This window comes from Eretmochelys imbricata, chromosome 28, assembly GCF_965152235.1.
Source record: "Eretmochelys imbricata isolate rEreImb1 chromosome 28, rEreImb1.hap1, whole genome shotgun sequence".
Lineage (NCBI taxonomy): Eukaryota > Metazoa > Chordata > Testudines > Cheloniidae > Eretmochelys > Eretmochelys imbricata.
The window spans coordinates 5,367,555-5,391,862 of record NC_135599.1 but is presented as its reverse complement, the minus strand read 5'-3'; the positions used below and the strand labels follow the sequence as shown (position 1 = coordinate 5,391,862).

The following is a 24,308-nucleotide window of genomic DNA, read 5'->3' as shown; positions in this document are numbered from 1 at the left end:
ACTTGAAACCCAATGGGGTTTCCTTGGGCAGTTTTCAATCTTGCTCCCAGGGAGGGTGTAATTTTAGGTGCAGGTTCCAAACAGCGCAATGAACCAGCCAGAAGGGGCAGGAGGTATCGGTGTAGGAGCTATTGAAATAATCTTAGCAACGTACGTCAGGGGAACCGTTATTAATGACGACAGGTTTCAGAGTAGCAGCCGTGTTAGTCTGTATCTGCAAAAAGGAAAGGAGGACTTGTGGCACCTTAGAGACTAAGCAATTTCTTTGAGCATAAGCTTTCGTGAGCTACAGCTCACTTCATCGGATGCATTCTGTAGCTCACGGAAGCTTATGCTCAAATAAATCGGTTAGCCTCTCAGGTGCCACAAGTCCTCCTGTTCTTTTTTTTCAGTTATTAAAGAAGTGTCAGTAAAAGGTCAGAATGGGATCGTCTCAGTGTCACAGTAGAGGGCTCTGTGATGGTTTTCAATTTGTCATCCCACCCTAGCCACCACCTAGCACATGTTTGAACCTCTTCCTCTCTTAGCGTTGCTCGTTATCAGAGAAGGGGAGAGAGAGTGAGCCACAGAAACAGAGACCTAGTGACTGAAGGAAACATTTCTTTGCTCTTTGCTTGGCTCTGTCAGTTATTTGGGTACAAACTCACCCCCCACCCACTGTCTCTGCTGGGCTCAATGGGCAGGAAGAGCTCAGCTGTCAATGGGTCTTGGGGAGCTCGGGACATTACTGTGGCTTAACAGGGAAATCCTTGCTGATCTTAAATACAAAAAAGAAGCTTACAAGAAGTGGAAGATTGGACAAATGACCAGGGATGAGTATAAAAATATTGCTTGGGCATTGTCATAAATATAAAGGGAAGGGTAAACCCCTTTGAAATCCCTCCTGGCCAGGGGAAAGCTCCTCTCACCTGTAAAGGGTTAAGAAGCTAAAGGTAACCTCGCTGGCACCTGACCAAAATGACCAATGAGGAGACAAGATACTTTCAAAAGCTGGGAGGAGGGAGAGAAACAAAGGGTCTGTGGGTCTGTCTATAGTCTGTCTTGGCCGGGGATAGACCAGGAATGGAGTCTTAGAACTTTTAGTAAGTAATCTAGCTAGGTATGTGTTAGATTATGATTTCTTTAAATGGCTGAGAAAAGAATTGTGCTGAATAGAATAACTATTTCTGTCTTTGTCCCTTTTTTGTAACTTAAGGTTTTGCCTAGAGGGATTCTCTATGTTTTTGAATCTAATTACCCTGTAAGATATCTTCCATCCTGATTTTACAGGGGGGATTTCTTTATTTCTATTTACTTCTATTTTTATTAAAAGTCTTCTTGTAAAAAACTGAATGCTTTTTCATTGTTCTCAGATCCAAGGGTTTGGGTCTGTGGTCACCTATGCAAATTGGTGAGGCTTTTTATCCAACATTTCCCAGGAAAGGGGGGGTGCAAGTGTTGGGAGCATTGTTCATTGTTCTTAAGATCTAAGGGTCTGGGTCTGTAGTCACCTAGGCAAATTCGTGAGGCTTTTCACCAAACCTTGTCCAGGAAGTGGGGTGCAAGGTTTTGGGAAGTATTTTGGGGGGAAGGACGCGTCCAAACAGCTCTTCCCCAGTAACCAGTATTAGTTTGGTGGTGGTAGCGGCCAGTTCAAGGACAACGGGGGGAATATTTTGTACCTTGGGGAAGTTTTGAACTAAGCTGGTAAAGATAAGCTTAGGAGGTTTTTCATGCAGGTCCCCACATCTGTACCCTAGAGTTCAGAGTGGGGGAGGAACCTTGACAGGCATGCAGGAGTGAAATCAGGAAGGCCAAATCACACCTGGAGTTGTAGCTAGCAAGAGATGTTAAGAGTAACAAGAAGGCTTTCTTCAGGTATGTTGGCAACAAGGAGAAAGCCAAGGAAAGTGTGGGCCCCTTACTGAATGAGGGAGGCAACCTAGTGACAGAGGATGTGAAAAAAGCTAATGTACTCCATGCTTTTTTTGCCTGTCTTCACGAACAAGCTCAGCTCCCAGACTGCTGCCCTGGGCAGCACAGCATGGGGAGGAGATGACCAGCCCTCTGTGGAGAAAGAAGTGGTTCGGGACTATTTAGAAAAGCTGGACGAGTACAAGTCCATGGGGCCGGATGCGTTGCATCCGACAGGGCTAAAGGAGTTGGCGGATGTGATTGCAGAGCCATTGTCCAATATCTTTGAAAACTCATGGTGATCGGGGGAAGTCCAGACGACTGGGGTGTATAAGTCCCATTTTGGGGTGTATAAGTAGGGGCATTGCCAGCAGATCGAGGGATGTGATCCTTCCCCTCAATTCAACACTGGTGAGGCCTCATCTGGAGTACTGTGTCCAGTTTTGGGCCCCACACTACAAGAAGGATGTGGAAAAATTGGAGAGAGTCCAGTGAAAGGCCACAAAAATGATTCGGGGTCTGGAACACATGCCTTATGAGGAGAGGCTGAGGGAACTGGGATTGTTTACTCTACAGAAGAGAAGAATGAGGGGGGATGTCATAGCTGCTTTGAACTAAATGAAGGTGGATCCAAAGAAGACGGATCTAGACTATTCTCAGTGACAGCAGATGACAGGACAAGGAGTAATGGTCAAGTTGCAGTGGGGGAGATTTAGGTTGGATATTAGGAAAAAACTTTTTCACTAGGAGGGTGGTGAAACACTGGAATGGGTTACCTCGGGAGGTGGTGGAATCTCCTTCCTTAGAAGTTTTTAAGATCAGGCTTGAGAAAGCCCTGGCTGGGATGATTTAGTTGGGGATTGGTCCTCCTCTGGGCAGGGGGTTGGACTAGATACCTCCTGAGGTCCCTTCCAACCCCAATATCCTAGGATTCTATGATCATTTGGCCAACAACATGCAGCAAAGCACCCAACTCAGTTGCATGAATGCTCTATAAACCACTCCTCAATTATACAGAGACACCAGCATATCTCCCCAGCTCTCAGCCTTGCACCTCAGAAATGTACCATCTTACAGGGCTCACGGCCTTCTCTTGAAAAGTGTAAGCTCATTAATTAGTTCGCCACTTCATCAAAAATAAAGGGGACGTGCACCAGCCTTTGTCATGTGAGCAACTTTCCCAAGCACTTTGGACAAACTCAGGAGTAAGTATAAAATAGTAAAATAAGTTTATTAACTCCAGAAAGTTAGATTTTAACTGAGTATAAGTATTGGTCACAGAGGTCAAAAGTGGTTACATAACAAATGAAAACAGACTCCCAGTCTAAACTCTAATTTGAATATACTAAGCAAGAATTGGATCAAACAGGTTTTCTCACCCACTGGTTGCTCCAGGCCATGTTGAGTTCTTAATACTCAGACTGAATTCCCTCTCAGCCTGGGACCAATCTCCGCAGTTCAAATTCTGAGTCTTCCAGACAATCTTCCAGGTGTTGAGATTGGGGAAGAGACAGGCCACGTGGGGGTGTCTTTGACTCTCATACATATTTTTTCTCCAGCTGCTAGGTAGATTCTTGCCGTGATGCTGGGGTTAGTTAGCCCCCAATATGGAGCAGCAGTTTGCCTCCTGCACCTTGTGGTAGGCATGTCACAGCTCCTTCACTTGGACCCCGCACGGCAGTGTGTCCCTGTCATGGCCCCTTTCTATCATGCATCACGAAATCTGCGTGCGCACCTCGGGAGTTACACCGCAGAAAGCTGCTTTCCTGTGCAGAAACTTGCCCGTGTAGACAAGGCCGCAGAGGGCTTCCATAAGAACGCACGACAGGTCATAGACTGGGTCAGACCAATGGTCCGTCAAGCCCAGTGTGCTACCTGAGAGCGACCAGTGCCAGATGCATTGGAGGGAAAGAACAGAACAGGCTTGTTGACCTGCAAGGTGAGGGTCTTTCACCTTTATATTTAACTTCATTGTTGTCGATTCCTACTTATCCTATATCTAACTACCCCTCCTCTGAGGTCTCTGGGCAAATCAGGTGTGAACCACTCCTTTGACACAGACGTGTCCCAATCCAGCTGAATTGAGGCAGAATTTGGGCCAATGTCAGTTTGGAAAAGGCCTGCTTCACCCAGCAGGTTTCTCAAAGTATCCGTTGCTGTGAACCGCATGTCGTGTGGATGTACGAACTCCAAAGATAGCAAACATGAAAAAAAAAACGCAAAGCCGGTTCTGAGGTTTCCAGAGCCAGGCCTGAGGGTTAAAGAGCTGTGCTCAAAAGGACAAGGAGGCTCAGCAGCTATAAAAAGAATTAGTTGCAAAAACAAAACAAAAATTACATGCAAAAAAAACAACCAAACAACAACCACCCAGAAAAGCTCCCATCACTTGCCCATCACCATTGTAGATCTTGACATCTCCTGCCTAATGTGACATCTTTGCTTTGCGAACAAGAGCCCTGGGGAACTCTCTGGCTCACCTGTGTGGGTGGAAGGGGTCTCACACTATGTGGGAAGGCTGCATCGTGAGAAAAACCACCTGTGCTCTACTTTCACACTTTCTAATCTTTCAGAGTAGCAGGAGGCGGAAAAGTGAGACACATGCATTAGACTCAAGAGCAAAACTAAGAGACCAAACCACAGACTCTGGACTCAGCATTCATGTATCCTGCAGTCTGAACTTGGAATCTCTTACATTCCCTCATTGGCTACCATCATTTAACCAACACGGAAGTGCTTCTTGTCCAGCAAGGCAGCCAGTTTGGGACCCATAGGCATGGCATGGCTCTGAAGGAATCAGCTGTTTCTCTCTGTGCTTCAGGAAACTTGGGATCCAAATGGTAAAAGACAGTTGTTCCCAGTTTCATCATGGCATCCCTTAGAAGTGTGAGCAATTCTAAAAACAGTTTACCTTGGCCACAGGTCACCATAGCGTCCATCTCTGGGGTGAAAATCAACCACTCGTACCTCTCATTTCTACCTGAGTTCTTGTCAAATCTTTGACCTTAGTTGTAGCAATTTTACACGGCTCTGGCGTAGAATTCTTCACCAACCACACAACATACCAGTAGCGATACTGAGGTATAACTCCCCCAAATATGCCCTTTTGTTTCTTTAATCTGGTGGCACAGATTTAAATAAGGGACTACATTCAGGTGCGGCTTAGAATCCCTCTAAGACACCAAATGTCAGGTATCTACTCAAAATGGGTGTCTTTCTGCAGCTCTATCACATTCCTCATGGATGTCATTTCCTATACATTTACAGCATCTCCCAGGAGGGAGCTGAACACAAATGTCACTTCCATTTTTCCCATCTCTACCTAGGAAGGGATTGCATTTCCCAAATAAGAGGCAACATGCACCTGATTAGGAAGGGAAGATCTTCAGCAGCAACCTCCTGTAGGGCATGGGCCACAACTGCTTTGGGAGGCAAATGAATGGGTCTTTTAGTTAGTTCCAAATCATTTACTAGAGAATCCTCTTCCCAGCCCCTTCAGGAAATATTGACCTTACCAATTGAAGAACAGGGGGATAGAGATGGTGATGGAGAATCCCTCTGATTTACCCTATGTTCTTCTGTTGTTACATTTTTCCCTATCCCTTCTCTATTCCTGCTCTTTGTTATACTTCAATATATTTTAAGGGAGGAAAATGGTAGTAAAAATATCTGCCTTCAGGAAAACCTGAAGCAACAGCGCTCTGATGAACTGTGACAACTGGGAATGAAACAATATGATCCTGGTGGGGGAACTTGATGACTAACAATTGTTTTTAAATGGGGGAACAGTATAACTGTGATGCTCAGGCTTTGTTTAGACTAGGACATGTGATGGAGTTTAGGTCAGGTCAAGGGGAAAGCTAATGCCAACCACTGCACCTCGGCTGCATCTGCACGACAACTGTAATTGTTTTTTAACACCAAGATCACTAACTTGAGCAGCCAACGCCATGTACAGTCCTAGTGGATGTAAGGCACGGGTAGTTTTCGCCTCAGTGTAGCTTGTTGGGAACAAACCTCTCTCCCCCACCTGGAGCTGATGAACATTCCTGGCTGGAGGGACACTCGCTCCTTTGACCCAAAAGGAAAGGAGTTGATAGAAAACATCACAGGACTGACCCCAAAGAAGGGTGAGCTGCAAAAGGCAGGAGCAGGCAACTCATCTGGGGGAGCTGAGTAACCACGGTGAAGATGGGGCACAGATCACTAAGTGGGAATTAGCAAATGTGATTGAAAAGAAAAAAATACCTTTGGCCAGCCCTAGTCAAGGCATTTGTTACAGATCACTCCCATGTGGATTTTCTGATGTCTAATAAGGGTTGAGCTCCGATTGAAGCGTTTCCCACACTCAGAGCATCCATAAGGCTTCTCACCCGTGTGGATTTTCCAATGTGTAATAAGGTGTGAGCTCTGCTTGAAGTGTTTCCCACACTCAGGGCATCCGTAAGGTTTCTCACCCGTATGGATTTTCCGATGTGTAATAAGGTGTGAGCTCTGCTTGAAGTGTTTCCCACACTCAGGACATCCGTAAGGTTTCTCACCCGTGTGGATTTTCCGATGTGTAATAAGGTGTGAGCTCTGCTTGAAGTGTTTCCCACACTCAGGGCAGCCATACGGTTTCTCATCTATGTGGATTCTCTTATGTGCAATGAGATGCGAGCTCTGCTTGAAGTGTTTCCCACACTCAGGGCATCCGTAAGGTTTCTCACCCGTGTGGATTCTCTGATGTCTGAGAAGGTCCGAGCTCCCTTTGAAGCTTTTCCCACACTCGAGGCATGTGTAGCGTGTTCCTTCCAAGTTCATTCTCTCACGTGTAATAAGGTCTGACTGGCTACCGAAGTTTTCCTCTGGCCTCTGCTGACTCTCACAGGCTTTTGTTTTTTCTGGGCGTACACAGCTCCCAGAATCATTCCCTTTGGACCTTCCTGACAACATCCCATGGGCTTCTACTCGCTCAGCATCTTCCTGCTGGGGTTCCTTCTCCTTTTCACTCACCATCCCAACACCTGATGGGAGACCAAGAGAATCCAGACGTAAGTCTCTGCCTGCGCCAGAGAGAAAGGAAATCTCAGAGAGAAGAATGGAAAAAGGGATGAAGGAACCAAAATGTGTACAGGACAGATCAAACCTATCAGGAGCTGATTTTCCCTTCAACCTTCCCCAGAGGAGAGAAAGGAAGGGATCAATTCTGGGTCCGTATCTCAGAAGAAATCTCAGGGGACAGCGAGATTGGGGAGGGACCTGCTGGAGTTGTCAGTCAGGATAGGTGGGAAGCCAAGAGTGACCTCTGCCTAACGATTCCACATCTGCAGGGAACAATCCTGAACTTGGAGAGCTCACAAGGTCTTTGTAGGGCATCCCAAATGTTTCCTGTATTCACGGACAGTTTTGGGGTTGGTTTAACCAATGCCTCACCTATGCAGGGAGCTCTCGGGAGCACTTTTTTCTTAGAGCCATGAAGGTCTGGGACGCACGACTCCTCCCCTCGTTCCAGCTGCGAGATCACATCAGTTCTGGAAACTGGAAACCCTGCTCAAGGCAAAGAAAACAAGGGAGGTCAGTGGAATTTGTGGGATACTTGTCACAAAGAATATTCCATACTTTTAAGCCCAGCTCACTTTTAAGTAGTAACATCCCAAGCCCGGCTTCCTTGGCTCAAAGTGCCAGGAGATGATTATTATCAATCATATTCATTACCTTAGTGCCTAAGGGCCAACTAACAGTGGGTCCTCATTTTGCTAGGCACAGTACAAACCGAGAAGCGTTTATGGCCTGTGTCCTGAAGAAGTTTCAATCTAAATAGACAAGGCAGACACAGAATGGGGGAAGGGGTAGAACCCACCAGCAGAGTGAACTCCGTGAAGGCAGAGTGGCAGATCTGATCAACACAGGCCTAGATCTTGAGACTATCGGATTTAATGTTACAACCAGGGCCAGTGTTTTCCGGAAATTGTCGCTAGGACTGCATTTTTTCCCAAAATTACTCTTTGTTTCTGGAATCACCGTTAATATCCGGAATTGCTGATCAGAGGGTGGGTGGGGCATGCAGGGTCACAATCCCCCAGATTTCTCCCTGGAGACACCCGTCTCCTCCCCAGGGCACAGGCTGGGTGCGGTTGAGACTTGATGCCAATTTTTCCCTCCTCATACAAGTCTGGGATCAGCAGTGGGACACCAGGCTCTCTCATCATGCTGCAGAGAGGACGGCACTCACAGCTGCTCATGGCCGTGTCCACAGCACCTCTCCCCTGCTCATCTGCCCTGTACACAGCTGGTTCATGCCCCGTCTCTCCAGCACACAGCTGGCTCTAGGCTCTCAATGCCCAGTATCTGAGCCCTACCGCCCCCACACAGCCGGCTCCTGTCCCCTCCCCCCCAAGGCACTTTCAGGCTTTAAAGGATTAGATATTGCTCACGTTTGTCAGTTACTCTCTTTTCATTGCCTGCAAACTCTTGCCCTAATTGTGACTGTTATCTGTATATCGAAGCCAGCCCTTGAAAGCATGAATTCTTCACAGACTATGATGCCGAGATGTGCCACATGAAGGGCTGCGGGATGGGTTTCCTGTGCAAGCTGGTATCACTACGGGGTGATGAATGCCAGATCTCAAGGCTGGTTGTGCAGAGCTCCACCTTTTGAAGCTTTACCCAACGCAGAAAGGGGTAGGGACGGATTTCCCCTCATTCAGGAGACTGAAGACGACAGACTTTTGGGGGATAAACAGCTGAGTTTGAGCTGACTGAGGGGGGACTTTCTGGGCTACAAACTCACAGGACCTGAGAACCGCCAAGAGGTAACCCTTTAAGAAAGGTTTTAATACACTTTGGAACCGATCATGAGGACCGCTGAGGGAATGAAGGGAAACACGCATTTGGATGCTCTTCTTCTTTTATGAGAATGGGAACAGGAAGGGCAGGGATATCACTGAATGCAGGATCTCAGCAGTACTAGGTGTCAGGATAGCACCATATTGCAGCCCATTGGAAAACATAATCCCAACTACACATATAAAATGATGGGCTCTAAATGAGCTGTTTCCACTCAACAGAGGGATCTTGGAGTCACTGGGCGCAGTTCTCTGAAAACATCAACTCAGTGTGCCACGGCAGTCAAAAAGCAAAGAGAATGTTGGGAATCATTCTGAAATGGATAGATAAGAAGACAGAAAATATCATATCGCCTCTATATAAACCCATGGTACACCACATCTCGAATACTGCCTGCAGTTGTGGTTGCCCCATCTCAAAAAAAGATATATTGGAATTGGAAAAGGTTCAGAAAAGGGCAACCCAAATGATTACAGGTATGAAACTCTTCTGTACGGGGAAAGATTAAAAAGACCAGAACTATTCAGCTTGGAAAAGAGACAAAGGGGGGATATGAGAGAGGTCTATAAAATCAAAACTGCCGTGGAGAAAGTAAATAAGGACGTGTCATTTACTCCTTCTCAGAACACAAGGACTAGGAATCACCAAATCAAATTAATAGGCAGCAGGTTTATAAGAAACAAAAGCAAGTATTTCTTCACACAACGCACAGTCAACCTGGGGAACTCCTTGCCAGAGGACGTTGTGAAGGCCAAGGTTAGAATAGGGTTACAAAAAAAAACAAAAAAATACCATGAGAAATCTATTGAGGACAGGTCCATGAATGGTTATTAGCCAGGATGGGCAGGGATGGTGTCCCTAACTTCTGTTTGTCACAAGCTGTGAATGGGTGACAGGAGATGAATCACTTCATGATTCCCTGTTCTGTTCATTCCCTCTGGGACACCCGGCGCTGGTCACTGTCGGAAGACAGGACACTGGGCTAGATGGACCTTTGGTCTGTCCCAGTGGGGCCATTCTGAAATACCAGGGAACCTAGTGAGTCCAGTGCAATGGGAGGGAGTAGGAAAATCCCTGGCTGTGGAGAACACTGGGAAATTAGAAACTATCATTCAGAAGCAACAGACTCTAAATAGTCTAGAAAAGCAGAATGTGAAAAATAAGAATCGGGGTCATGTGACTTCAGGAATGAGGGACTCAAAAAACCAAGTCTGGAGAGAAGAGAGATTGTGGCTATTGCACATGGGGATGGGGGGAGCAACTCTCCAGGTCTCAAGGATTTTCACCAGCAACTGATGCCATTGTCCCATGCACGGGGCAATCCGGAGCAGTGAGGAGTTGTGTCATCTGTAATCCTGGCTGAGTTTCAATGCTCTGCTGCTGGAGCTCCCTTGTCTGGATTCCCCCACCCACCATTCAAGGTCTGTGTGATCAGTAACCCTGGACCAGCCGCTCTGACCCCAGCAGCCTGCTTCTTACACCCCAAGCACATTCTGGTCTGGGTGGAGAAGGCTCAGGGTTTGAGAGAAGGCCAGGGGTAGGAAGCTTCTGTTCGTGATGCTGGACCTAACCCCCCGTTTTACTTGTGCAAACAGGAGACATTTGACACTGTGCGATTCTGCTCCTGTGCTCTCTTCCCACAGCGTTCAGCAGCAGGGGAGGGTCCCTGGTCGTGTGTGTGTCACTGGCATGCTGGGGTGATGTTGGAACAGGACAGAGCAGAGGTGGCATTGTGGGGGTGGCGTGAACCTCATCTCTTCCGTTCCCCTTCCAAGAACCGAGGGGACAGGAACCCTTACCCAGCGAGGTCACATTCTCATAGGTCTCCTGCATGACGTCTCTGTAGAGGGCTCTCTGAGCGGGGTCCAGCAGAGCCCACTCTTCCCTGGTGAAATACACAGCCACCTCCTCGAAGGTCACCGGCCCCTGAAAGAGCCAGAGCCCCACACTCAGGACCTGCTGCCCCATTCACAGCCCCACTATTCGTGGGGAAGAGGAGCCAATCAAATGGAAACTCTGGGTGGACCGCAGCCAACAGAGTCCCACCCCCACCCCGCTCAGAGCACCCAGGAAACACCAGGGGGAGGGGGCGAAGAGAGACCCCTCCTCTCTCCCAGCAGATCCATCACACACATACTAGCCACAGACTGATACCGGAGATGCTGCCCCGAGCAGGGTCTAGGGAGAGATCTCTTGTAGGAAGCCCAACACCCTCCTCCTTGTGAAAAGAAAAGGAGGACTTGTGGCACCTTAGAGACTATCCAATTTATTTGAGCATAAGCTTTCGTGAGCTACAGCTCACTTCATCGGATGCAAACTGTGGAAAGTGTAGAAGATCTTTTTATATACACACAAATCATGAAAAAAATACCTCCTCCCACCCCACTCTCCTGCTGCTAATAGCTTATCTAAAGTGATCACTCTCCTTACAATGTGTATGATAATGAAGGTGGCCCATTTCCAGCACAAATCCAGGGTTTTACAAGAACGTCGGTGCGGGGGGCAGGAAAAAAAAAAGGGGAAATGGGTTACCTTGCATAATGACTTACCCACATAATGCCACTCCCAGAGCTGGATATGAGGCAGGGGAATCTCCCCTAAGCCTGACTGGTGGCTTCCCCCTTCATATTTCAAGGCACCCGCTGGTTAGTTGGGTCAGGCTCCAGCACTACGACTCTGGTCCTTTTTCCCAGCCCCATCTAGGTAGGTTATTTTCTTTTCACCAGATTGGAGCATTTCCACCTCCGAACCTCATGGGTCTCTTCCTAGAATCTAGGCCACTTATTAAACAACTCCCAGCAGGTCTGCCACCCCCTGGCCTCCTCCCTTTCTCCACCCTGTGCATTTCCTGCCCCGCTCCAACCTCCAAACCAGACGGTGCAAACCTTCCCCTCTCCCGTGTATTTCCTGTCCCTCTCCCTCCTGCAGGAACAGATCAGAACCCCCCAAAATAATCCCTACCTGAGCTGGCTCCTCTGCAGCCATGTCGCTCCCTTGTCCCATGGGAGGATGGGATGAACCGGAAAGAAACATGAGTGTCATTCTGCAACCTGGCCGGGCAAGAAGGGCTGTTGTGGAAGTTTAGGAACGGGCATTAGTTCTTTTCACATCACGCTTCCCCCAGGCTCTTTCCTTGCAGAGCGAGATCCGAGATTCTGCCGTGCTGAGAAAATGCTCAATCTCTGGATTACAGCAGAGACCTGGCCCCTCCTGCCAGGCTAAGCCCACGGACACACTTTGAACCTCCTTTCTCCCTCCCGCATCCCAAAACAAAGTCTCTGAACGCAATCCTAGAAAAAAGCAGAACCAAAGGAGTCCCTTTCGAGGATTCCCTCTGACACTGACCCCATGGCAGCCACACCCCAGCAGGAGGGACATGGAGTCAGGAACTGGGTTTTCCTCTCTCTCATCCTCGTCTTGTCCACAGGAAAGTAATTCTCCCCACACTGCAGTAATACATCTGTCTGGGCAGATGAGACAGCTGGAAATCTCTTTCAAAACTCTTATCCCACGGACACTGTCAGTCTCTCTATCTCCTTTTCCCTGTGCCCTCTCCATGCCTGTCTGCTAGGAAACTCTCATTCCTGGGTTGTTTGCTCCCCCATGGCTGGATTTGCTCCTGCAAATGGCAGGAGAAATGGGGTGGGGGGCTGTTTGTGTAGAGTCATTTTATAGTCCTTCACTGCCTGCCTGGGATTTCTCCATTGCCTGCCTATGACCCCCACCTGCCCTCCACCAGGATCTGCCAGCCCATTTGCCTGGGACCCCCTCCTCTAACCAGCAGGACCCCCTAACACTTTACAGGAGGACCCCTCACTCTGCACCAGGGACCGCCCCACCACAGTTCTGTGCACTGGGCATGGCAATGGTCCCAGGAGCCAGCTGGGCAATCCCAGACAGAGCCCCTGGCACAGCACCAGGCAGCATCTAATCCCCTGCCCCACCTGCCCAAGAGACCCCCACCCCCACTGGTCTGCAGCCAACAGGCCCCCAGCTGCACAAAATGAGAGGGATTTTATAGCAGTTGTTGATAGGAGGTAAAAGCTGAGTGTATTTCCCACCACTATTTGGTCAATGAATAGAGCGGAAATGGGCAACGTTGGCAAACGTTTTTGATCCATATTCAGGAATCTGAGGAAAGGTGTCAATCTGAGATTTTCGTCGTAATTTATAATTACAGAGACAGGGAAAGCTCTCAGGGGCATATTCAATTAGAAGTAGATAACTAGAGTAAAAGTGGGGCAAACTTTTTTATCAATCTTTGAGACGTACAGAGAAAACGTGTCACAAACTACGCAACTGAGAACATGGGAGAAACGCCAAGACCGGGGGGGATTTTATGTGGCTATTAAAGAACTAGCTGGAAAAGGGGGACCGTTTGTGATATAAAATCCAGCCTGTCCAATACATAAACAGAAAGTGATGGTACCCCCACCACCGCCCCCGTTCACCTGGGCAGCAGGGAGCCCTCTGAGGGGCTGACTGAAGGGGGCGGGGGGGGGAGCTGGAGGGCTCCCTGGGGGCGGAGAGGGGGCGGCAGTGGGGGATGGGCAGGTGGGGGGCAGAGAGTCACTTTCCTGCCCTCCCCCGCCCAGCGCTCCCTCCGCGGGGTCTCCCACTTACCGGGGCGGGTCCCAGCTGGACAAAGCCCGCTCCCGGCCAGGCACGGGGGGGTTAATGACGGCCCCCCCCAGCACAGACCCCGGAGGGAGCTGCAGTCGCTCCTCCTACAGATCCGACACGAGGCAGCGCCTGGTCTGCTCCAGGCCCCGCCCCCAGACGCTGCCCCGCCCCCGATCCGCTCCAGGCCCCGCCCCCGGGCGCGGCCTCGTGTCGGGTCTCTCGCAGGAGCAGCTGCGGCTCCCCTCTGGGGTCTGTGCTGGGGGGGCACGTCATTAACCCCCCCGTGCCCGGCCGGGGGGGTGCTTTCTCCAGCTGGGACCAGCCCCTGGCTCTGCCCGCCCCCGACCCGGTGAGTGGGAGACCCTGCGGGGGGGAGCGCTGGTGGGGGGGCAGGAAAGTGACTCTCTGCCCCCGGCACGGCTGGGATTGGGGGGGGCAGAGACTGGGGCCCGGCGGGCGGGGTCCCTTGGGGGGTGTTGGGGAGAGAAGCCGGAGTTGCGGGGGGTGGGGGTTGAACTGTCTCTGTGCAGCCAGGAAATTCCCCGGGGGGAAGTGGGGGGCGGCGGGGGAGTTAATTGGATCCCCTCCCCCCCCACGGGCACGAATGCCCCCCAGTTTTCCCCTTTTCCTTCTCGGTAGCTCCCACGTGGTTGTAAACTCCCCCCACCCCCCATTGATCCGCTCTCTCGTCTCCCCTGATCCCCCCCGCGTCTCTCCCTCCTCCTCACATGTCCATTGAAACTCCCATCCCGTTGGGGGGGGCGGGATTTCCCTCCCCCGCCCCCGTTTTATCCGCAGCGATTTGTCCCGGTGTCGGTGGGAAGTTGGAGCCCGGAGCCATCCCCCAACCTGGCTGCCCCGGCGTGGGGGTGGGAGGAGACGCCGGGTCTCTCCCGGTGCCGGGAAGGGAGGGGACGTGTCCCCCATGGGGCTGCCCCCGATCCTGGCTTCCCAGTCCCACTTGCTGCCCCCCAATTGCAGCATCGTTGCCCCCAGCCCCCACCTGCCCCCCATCTGCCGATCCCACCCCTACCGCCCCCTCCCCTCCCCCAGGGAGCCCTCCAGCTCCCCCCCCGCCCCCTCCAGTCAGCCCCTCAGAGGGCTCCCTGCTGCCCAGGTGAACGGGGGCGGCGCGGGGTGGGGGGACGATCACTCTCTGTTTATGTATTGGGCAGGCTGGATTTTATATCACAAACGGTCCCCCTTTTCCAGCTAGTTCTTTAATAGCCACATAAAATCCCCCCCGGTCTTGGCGTTTATCCCATGTTCTCAGTTGCGTAGTTTGTGACACGTTTTCTCTGTACGTCTCAAAGATTGATAAAAAAGTTTGCCCCACTTTTACTCTAGTTGTCTACTTCTAATTGAATATGCCCCTGAGAGCTTTCCCTGTCTCTGTAATTATAAATTACGACGAAAATCTCAGATTGACACCTTTCCTCAGATTCCTGAATATGGATCTAAAACGTTTGCCAAGGTTGCACATTTCCGCTCTATTCATTGACCAAATAGTGGTGGGAAATACACTCAGCTTTTACCTTTGTGACGAAGTGGGACTGTTCTTAATGTTTCCTCTGAATAGTGTGGGGGTGCCTCAGTTTCCCCTATGAAGTTCTTAAGTATCTAGGGGGTGGGATAAGGGTGTATGATCATTGCAGAGCCCTAGAGGGCATGTGTGTGCAGGAGTCTGGACACAGAGAATGGCCAACACCCTGTTTCCTGGCCACTGATGGCCTGGGCCCTTCCCCCCTGCAAGGTGAGAGCTAAAGGGTTGGAGAACAAAGGAATCAGGTGACCTCCTGGCCCCGGAAAGGAACAAAGCCCAGAGGAGGAGGGGCTGGAGGGAGTTTCAGTTTGGGGCTGGCTGGGACATGGAGGGAAGGGCAGACGTGGTTGTCTGGCTCACTGCCCCCCACAAAATGGCCCCAGCTGAGGAGTCCTGTTCTCTGCACCTGCAAGCTCTGGTTTAGACCATGTTCCTGTCATTTAATAAACCTTCTATTTTACTGGCTGGCTGAGAGTCCCGTCTGACTGCGGAGTTGGGTTGCAGGACCTCTGGCTTCCCCAGGAGCCCTGCCTGAGCGGACTCGCTGTGGGAAGCGCACGGAGGGGCAGAGGAGGCTGAATGGTCCGAGGTCAGACCCAGGAAGGTGGAAGCTGTGTGAGCTGTGTGTCCTGAAGACAGGCTGCTCCCAGAAAGGCGACTGCCCCAGAGTCCTGCCCGGCTTCATGGGGAGCAGTTCCAGAGCATCGCCCAGGGACTCTGTGACAACCTCCTATCAACAACTGCTATAAAATCCCTCTCATTTTCCCCTCTCCTCTCTATAATTTGCATAAATGGATCCAAAATCCCTCAGATTTCCACCCTTTCTCTTTCATTTCTGAACACTGCTCTCAAATCTCAGGTTTCCCTCTTACGATGTCATTATCAAATGTCAATTAAAAATCCTCTCGAGTTTGGGGCTGTTCCCCATGTCTCTAAATCCTAGCAACTTGTCCTTCCTTGGGGGGAACCTGTTGCCCTGAATCCTTCTCCATCCTGGTTGGGAAATTAACCCCCCTGCAACAATAAACATCTTTCCCTCTCCTTTGAGAATCATTTGTTCCCTCCTTTCTCTCTGTTAAAAATGTTTGCTGATAAAAGAGACTAGCCATATATTCAATACCCATCAAAGCCAGGGGCCTCCCCCTGTTTGGGGGATGGGTGGTTCCCAGTTGGTAACAGGAGAGTTGGCTGGACCCTTTTCTTTTCTCCAGCTGGCACGGGATGAGGAGGTCCCTCTGAGTGCAGCGTGGGTCCAGAAATATCCCAAACCCCATGACAAAGGGTCTCCGTGCGGGGGGGCTTCCCAAAGTGCAAAGATGTAGCCAACTCTGGGGTGGATCCACGGTGGCCATTATTTGCTAGTGACAGAGTATGGAAATGTCTTAGTTATTTTGGCCCTCCATGGCTTCCCTTCTCCTGTTAAAGAGGCGTCCCCCCGGGCTCCCTCTGCCTGTGTGACTGGCCAGCAGGGGGTGGTGATAACTTTCTGTCCACTTGTCAGACACTGTGAGGGAACACTGTTGCTGCGGGGGTGCATGTCTGTGTGGGGAGATTGCAGCGGGAGCTGAAGGGACATTGTGGTAGGGGGAGGCCTCTGGGTGGCTGGGCAGGGGGGACCCTAGTCAGGTTGGTGGTTTCTGGAGGGTTTGGGGTTTCGGGGGGTAGTTCTGATGTGCTCAGCCCTAAGGCTATGGGTCCTGGAGGTGGGTATCGCTGGGGGCCTGTTGGCTGCAGACCAGTGGGGGTGGGGGTCTCTTGGGCAGGTGGGGCAGGGGATTAGATGCTGCCTGGTGCTGTGCCAGGGGCTCTGTCTGGGATTGCCCAGCTGGCTCCTGGGACCATTGCCATGCCCAGTGCACAGCGCTGTGGTGGGGTGGTCCCTGGCGCAGAGTGAGGGGTCCTCCTGTAAAGCGTCAGGGGGTCCTGCTGGCCGGAGGAGGGGGTCCCAGGCAAATGGGCTGACAGATCCTGGTGGAGGGCAGGTGGGGGTCTGTATCCAGACAGCCAGCCCCCCACACGCCCTCAGACCAGCATTGCTGGAAACACAGGAGGAAGCCGGAACAGGGCACTTAACATATATTCCAGCACAGCCTTTGAAGCTGTGAAAAGCACAGGTGTGCTGCTACAATGTGCCTCTGGGAACAGATACAAAGATTAAGCTCACAGCAGGCAGGGGCCCTGTGACAGACATGGCTCTTAGCCCCTACTAAATAGCGTGATGCACACACCCCAACATCCTAGGTGGGAAAATATTTACCCTGATAAAAGAAATGTCCAGTAGTCGACACTTATTGTTTCTCTCCCTTGCAAGTGTAAACTACTCTTGCGAAAGCTGGCGTCACCCAGACAGACCAGCCTCAATTTGGCATAAGAAAGGAGAAAGAGAATAAAGGAGTACAGAGGTATAAGTAGGGGACCTACAGCACCATGATTTTGGAGTGCTTTTCACTATCTATCTGCTGGTCAGATAAGTGACAGCCTCCCAAGGCTTCTGCAGCTAAGAGGGTCCCTAAGCCTTGTCCCTTATTCGTCTTTCCGCGGAATTGAGTGACCGATCCTGGCTTGGCACCGCTGGAATCGAGAGATGCAAGGAGGGTAAGAAGCACCCACACCTGATCTCCTATCTTTAGTGTACACATATTTTGAAATAGAGCTCTACACTTTGTTTTCTTTCTTTGGGATTGTGGCTTCAGTTTTGTAACTTGTTTGTGTGTGTAACATCTCTACATTTAAATAAGTAGGCACTAGCAATTTTGTAACCACATGATTAGAATCTAGCAAAATAAATTTTAGAAACCATTTGTGCATAAGCCTGACTTGTTTTCTCTGGTTTACTGGAAAGCAGCCAACACAATGAAAGAACCTCAGCCGTTTTGGCTCCAAAGCCTGGCCATGAGGTGAGAGTACTAAGAGCCTAGCGTTGAGTTGTGCTGCCTCCACGGGGCAAACTCTTGGGGCACCTGTCAGTCAATCCTGGCTGCCCGCTGCGAAGGAGCTCTGAGCTCTAGCAGTTAAAGTCACGGGTGTGGAGAGGCTCTTAGTGCTGCCATTGGGGCACCTGTCAGTCAGTATTGACTGCCGGCTGCGAAGGAGCTCTGAGCTCTTGCAGTTAAAGTCACGGGTGGTTAGGACCTTGGGGCATCCGTCAGCCTAGCCCGGGCTGCCCGCCGCGAAGGGACAGTGCGTCCTAGCGGTTAAAGTCACGGATGGTATAAATGGGCATAGCTGGCACCTCACCAAACATCCTTGGCCGTTGGCTAACAGTAGTGTGGCGAGCAAACGCGCAGGTGGGTGAGATAATATCTTTCACTGGGCCAGCTTCTGTTGGGGACAAAGACAAGCTTTTCTGGGACCTGCATGGCTACAACTACGTAGCAAATGCTCATAAGCCATGAATTAGTTCTTCTTTCACACTGGAATGCATCACTTTTGGTGTGACACCAAGAAATTATTTATTAGCCCGTATAACCGTTTCTTCTCCACATGTTGAGATTATCTTTCGGCTGTAATGCCATCCTGTATTAAAATTCCAAATGGCCAATTAGCAAGCACCAAAATAAAGAACAGCCAATTATTAATCTGCCTCACCCCTAGCCCTGCCCAGGATCTCTGCATTGCTTTAGGAAATATTTTCACATAGATATTTGCAAATTGGGAAGTTTTAAATTGTGTCAGCTTCCGTCTAGAAAGAGAGAGTGGTAAGCTAAATTGCTCCAACACAGATTTCCCCATCTATGTGAGAGAAAGAATTAGAAAGAAGTAAGGAAAGTGAATCCAAGATAAATGATTCTGACCTTTCCTTTGAAATGCTCGGTGCAATAAATCAGTGAATAGTCCCATAAGTAAACTCCTGTAAGTGACAGAAAAGAGGGCATGGGAAAAGACTGTCAAATGTTGTGTTAAACTTTAATTCATGAGCAAAATTGTTTGGCCATTAAATTACAACTGTAAAAGATTGTAAAAGGAAAGAAAAATGAACAAAAAGTGTGGGAAATATGGGTGTATTTCAGCAAAGGGCTTGGAATGGAGGAAGACCAAAAGTGATCAGTTGGGGGAAAAGGCACTGTTTCTGCCGAGTTTTAAACCAGGGATATTTTGTGTGTCAAGCCAACATGATAACCACCACACTACACTACAATCTACAACAGAAACCAATTGTGCCCAGTTTTGGATTTCCCCTTCTAAGGCTTTCTCAGCTGCCAGTGTATATCCGCTCCCGCAGTTTCCTTTGAAGAACAGGACAACAAAGAACTTACTTTCCAAACTCAGACAGGCATCAGAAAAGCTGCAAGGTCTCATCCAATTTGCCCTTCTCACAATGAGGCCAAAACGCAGGCAAATCTCGGAAGCAAGAAACCTCACATCCACTCCACTTCTCCATGGACATTTCCCTGCCAGCTCCTCGGGAGCAACCAACAAGACAAGAAACCAAAATGCAGTAAAATCAAGGGCACGTTTCCCACCACAGGTTTCACTGACTGCGAAGGGTCATGTAGAAAAGTTTTCCCTTTTCATACCTGAAGACTTGGTTATTCTCTCCTTCCCTGAACTGGAATGGAAAGCGAGGAGATAGGTGTGAGAACAAGCACTCCTAAGCAAAGGAAACAAGGCACCCAGCATATAACCCATCAGCAGGAGATTAAAACCTGGGCTACACTACACAGTTAGGCCCGCCAACAGCATTTTAGGTTGTCCTAATTACCTCACGGTGCACACTACAGCCTTGTCCCATCTATGTAAGTGCCCTGCTACACCCACATAGTAACTCCAGCTCCTCAAGAGGCACGGGGATTGCGTTGGGGTCGTTAGGACAACACAGTGTCTGTGTAGACACTGCCTGACTCACAGGGGCTGCTGGCTGTCTTGCCAATGTCATGGCTTCTGGCTGGCTCCCTTCATGGCTGCCCTCCGCTCCCTGATCCCAGCGGGGCTGCACCTGCCTGGCTCCTCGCGGGGCTGCTGCACGAAAGCTCCCGGCTCCCAGCGCAGGGAGCCGAGAAGCCTGAGCACTTGGCCCCCGCCCCCACTCCTGGCGGGGAGCAGGCAGGCAAGAAGCCCAGGTGGCCGGCTCCCACTCCAGGGAGGAGGTGGGGAGTCAAGAGCCCACGGGGCAGCTGGGCTCCCAGTGGGCAGCTGCGCGGAGTGAAGAGCCCCGTTTCTCAGCCCCCCCCAACACTGCCCCTCTTCATTCGGTGGAAGCACTCCTGGTGAAGACACACTCCGCCGACAGAAGGAGGGGAGTGGGGAGAAACTCAAATTAAGCTTCCGCTTCCTCCATCAGGATCACAAGAGAAACTGAAAGAAAACTCAAGAGGCACAAGCCTCCTCTCCTTTCATGCGCCCCATCACAACCCTCCCTGCTTCATTTTCTGCCTGCATTTCCTTTTGAAACTGCAACGGCTGCTCCAGAAAACAATCATGTCTCTGAATTCACACAACATCCTGAGGATGATAAAAGAATGAAGGAATTCACGGTCCTTTGTGACATAATAATAATAATAATTAATAATAATAATTAATACATTATTATTTGTATTGCAAGATTAATCTTTCCGTTTTGCAGATTCAGCTCCACATTGATTCTTGTTGCTCTTAGCAATGTATCTATCTATCTAGGCAACAGTATTTGCTGTTGTTTCAGGTGGAGCACTCAGCGTGTTACGTTTTTCTGACAATCTGTGTCTCGAAAATTCTAGCCAATATGCCTGGAAGTTCCAAAAACCATCAAATTATGAAGGAATTCAAGGTCCTTTTTTATATTACCATTTATCAGTAGTTATTATTTGTAGAGCAAAGATTAATCTTTCATTTTTTTAGATCCAGCTCTACGCTGATTCTTGTTGCTATTTGCCATGTATCTGTAGCTATCTAGCTATAAAGGGAACCAGTTTTTGCTCTTGTTTCTTTGTATTTGTACACTGCAACTTTACAGCCCAAGCCGCATGATCCTGATTAATGTGACACCGGCCAGCCGTGGGTGATTCATTGCACTGTAGACGTATCCTAACGTTATGTCTGCACAGCGATTAAAACACCCAGGGCACCTGTCTCAGAGCCCGGGGCAGGTGACTCAGGCTTCTGGGGCTGGGGCTGCAGGGCTTCAAAATGACAGTGGAGACAGATGGGCTTGAGCTCAATCTCTGAGACCCCACGCGGGGTGAGGGTTTCCAAACCCAGGTTTCAGCAGGAACACCAGTATCTGCACCCCACTTTTGAGCCCCACAGCTTGAGCTCCAGGAGCCCACGTCAGCTGACCCAGGCCAGCCCTGCTGCCATCTTTATCCCGGTAGAGAGGGACTCTAAGGGTATGTCTCCATTGCAATGTCAGCCCAGGGGTGGCAGGCTGTGTTGAAAGCAGCACCCTGGAAGCCCCATAGTCACCACTCTCATAGAATTAAGGTACGATTTGTACAGAGTCGGCCTGGTGAGTTATCATTGTAAAAGTCGTGATCTGTTGAAGGCTAATACCTGGGTGGATGGTGTGTGCTAGGCTTGTCTGGGAAGTGGTGGAGTTTTGCTCTGGGTGCGTCACTGAAATATGTGATGAGGCTGGGAAATGGCCACCGCCAGCCTTTCCGGTGTGACGCTGGAGGAGCCAGACTCGCTGCTGGCCCAGTGAAGGTATCCACGCTCCCAAGGACTCTCCCAGGAACCGTGTACAATGCGGACTCCTCAGAGACAGCCCGGAGACAATGGACACTGCTTGACTCACATCAAAGCACAGGAAGTTCCTAGCAAGTTGGAAGAAACTATGAAAGAGGGGAAGAGACATCATGACTTGGCCTCTCTCCCCCGCAATTCAACACCTGGAAACATATCTGGAGGACAAAGACTGAACTGAAATAATTCAGAGATCAGAAGAGAAGAATAATAATCCATTCAAATCAAAGTCCCCAAACAGACTAGTATTGGTTTCTCAGCAGAAAACTTTCCATTTGGGATATTTTGTTTTCCCACTCAGACCTTGCCAAGGGAAGCAGAGAGAAAATCTTTGACTTGCCTCCTTCAGAACAGCTTGGCCGAGACACTCTAGCTGTGGGTCACTGTCATGGTCTTGCTGAAGACAGGGGCATTTTAATAATTGGGGGAGGTCCCAGGGTGTTTGGGGGAAGATTATGAGGCTGTTACCTTTTGAGATAAAAGCTAAGAAATATAGAACGAGACAATTCTTTCATACATCTGGCCTTTAGACATATTTCATTTAAAGCAGGGGGTCTAACATGCTGTGAGAAAGTGGAAATGTTGGAAGCTCAAATAATTCAGTTTTTTCTAGGTCTTGTGCGTGTGCAAATGGCACAATATGTTAATTTATAAGCACATCGTTCTTAACTTCCTTAAATATTATGTGGTGTATTAACTATATCAAGTGGGTTGTACAATACAATGAATTTTCCATGCGTTGCCCAAAACATATTATTAATATTATTTACATGCACCAAACTCCTTGAACATAAAGTTGTTTATTTCATTCCTGTGAAGTGTGTTGGTAGCTCAGTTAATTGAGTTTATTGTCACTCTGTGTGTGTGTGAGGTACAACACAATAATTTAGTGATGCTGAAAACGTTCCCTTCTCCCTCCGGAACTGCCTTGGAATCACCTTCCCTTTGTAGATTAATCTACTCCTGTGTCTGTATGAGGAAAATATGGTTTCTATGAAAAAAACTCATTGTTTATTTAAAAGGACTGACACCAAACGGCCACACTATGGGGATACAACACCATGAATAAGAACAGGAGGACTTGTGGCACCTTAGAGACAAACAAATTTATTGGAGCATAAGCTTTCGTGAGCTACAGCTCACTTCATCGGATGCATGCAGTGGAAAATAGAGTGGGGAGACTCCTATACACAGAGAACATGAAACAATGGGGGTTACCCCACACACTGTAACGAGAGTGATCAGGTATAGAATCATAGAATATCAGGGTTGGAAGGGACCCCTGAAGGTCATCTAGTCCAACCCCCTGCTCGAAGCAGGACCAATTCCCAGTTAAATCATCCCAGCCAGGGCTTTGTCAAGCCTGACCTTAAAAACCTCTAAGGAAGGAGATTCTACCACCTCCCTAGGTAACGCATTCCACTGTTTCACCACCCTCTTAGTGAAAAAGTTTTTCCTAATATCCAATCTAAACCTCCCCCACTGCAACTTGAGACCATTACTCCTCGTTCTGTCATCTGCTACCATTGAGAACAGTCCAGAGCCATCCTCTTTGGAACCCCCTTTCAGGTAGTTGAAAGCAGCTATCAAATCCCCCCTCATTCTTCTCTTCTGCAGGCTAAACAATCCCAGCTCCCTCAGCCTCTCCTCCTAAGTCATGTGTTCTAGACCCCTAATCATTTTTGTTGCCCTTCGCTGGACTCTCTCCAATTTCTCCACATCCTTCTTGTAGTGTGGGGCCCAAAACTGGACACAGTACTCCAGATGAGGCCTCACCAATGTCGAATAGAGGGGAACGATCACGTCCCTCGATCTGCTCGCTAAGGTAAGGTGAGCTATTACCAGGAGGAGAGCCGGGTGGGGTGGGCGGAACCTTTTGTAGTGATCATTGGTATTAATTTGCAAACTGGATACAGTTAAGTTAGGCTTGAATAAAGACTGGGAATGGATGGGTCATTACACAAAGTAAAACTATTTCCCCATGTTTATTTCCCACCCCCACTGTTCTCACATGTTCTTGTCAACTGCTGGCAATGGCTGACCTTGATTACCACTGGAAAGCCGAGAAAAAAGACGAGAGCAGAGTGGTTTCTAGACACCCTCCCATCCATCTAACACAGACACACAGACTTTTCTAAGGCATTAACTTTTCCTTCTCCTTTATGATTCTTTAATGCCTCTGGAAATACCAATTCCTAGAGGCCCCTTTCACAAAGCAAACAACCACAGAGCAATGAGAAAGCTGGGGGCTGCCAGGTTGTTGAGGGCAAGTCTTGAAAGGGATGCCCAAACAATCCAGCTGGATCCCCGGCAACCAGATGTGGGGATTAGCTGCACAGCTGTGGCTGCTGCTCTGAGGGGAGCGGCATAAACTACCTGCCTGTGGATGCAGCCCACCAGCTGGTTCTCCTGGGGCAGATGGTGAGTGGTTGGGCAGGGATGTTGCACCGGCTGGGGTCTGAAATATGAACAGGGGTCTAAGGAACCTCAGCATCACAGTCATCAGGAGTCCAAGCTGCTTGGGGTGAGCTTGTGGGCAATGGCCCAACTGGATTGTTTGTGCATCCCTTTCGCCACGTCCCTTGTGATCCACCAGGGCTTGCAGCACCATGGAAGAGTACCCCTTGCGGTTTATGTAATGGCCGCCCCGCTGTTCCGGGGCCAAGAGAGGGATATGCGTTATGTCTATCGCCCCGCCGCAGTCAGGGAACCCCAGCGTATTAAAGCCATCCACAATGGTCCACACATTTCCCAAAGGCATGAC

The 24,308-nt window shown here is 49.6% G+C and overlaps 2 protein-coding genes across 2 annotated transcripts in view; one reads left to right on the top strand and one right to left on the bottom strand.

Moving 5' to 3' along the window:
* Positions 1-11,721, bottom strand: part of LOC144258305 (uncharacterized) — a 79,172-nt gene extending 67,451 nt beyond the window's left edge. Inside the window, exons 1-4 of the mRNA XM_077806782.1 lie at positions 11,680-11,721; positions 10,518-10,644; positions 7,306-7,419; positions 6,216-6,935 (exon numbers count right to left, since the gene is read on the bottom strand). Of these exons, the coding sequence (XP_077662908.1) occupies positions 6,216-6,935; positions 7,306-7,419; positions 10,518-10,644; positions 11,680-11,721 (1,003 nt within the window). The remainder of the gene's footprint in view (positions 1-6,215; positions 6,936-7,305; positions 7,420-10,517; positions 10,645-11,679) is intronic.
* Positions 1-24,308, top strand: part of LOC144258216 (uncharacterized) — a 970,182-nt gene that overhangs the window by 226,186 nt on the left and 719,688 nt on the right. The gene's annotated exons all lie outside the window — the stretch shown is intronic.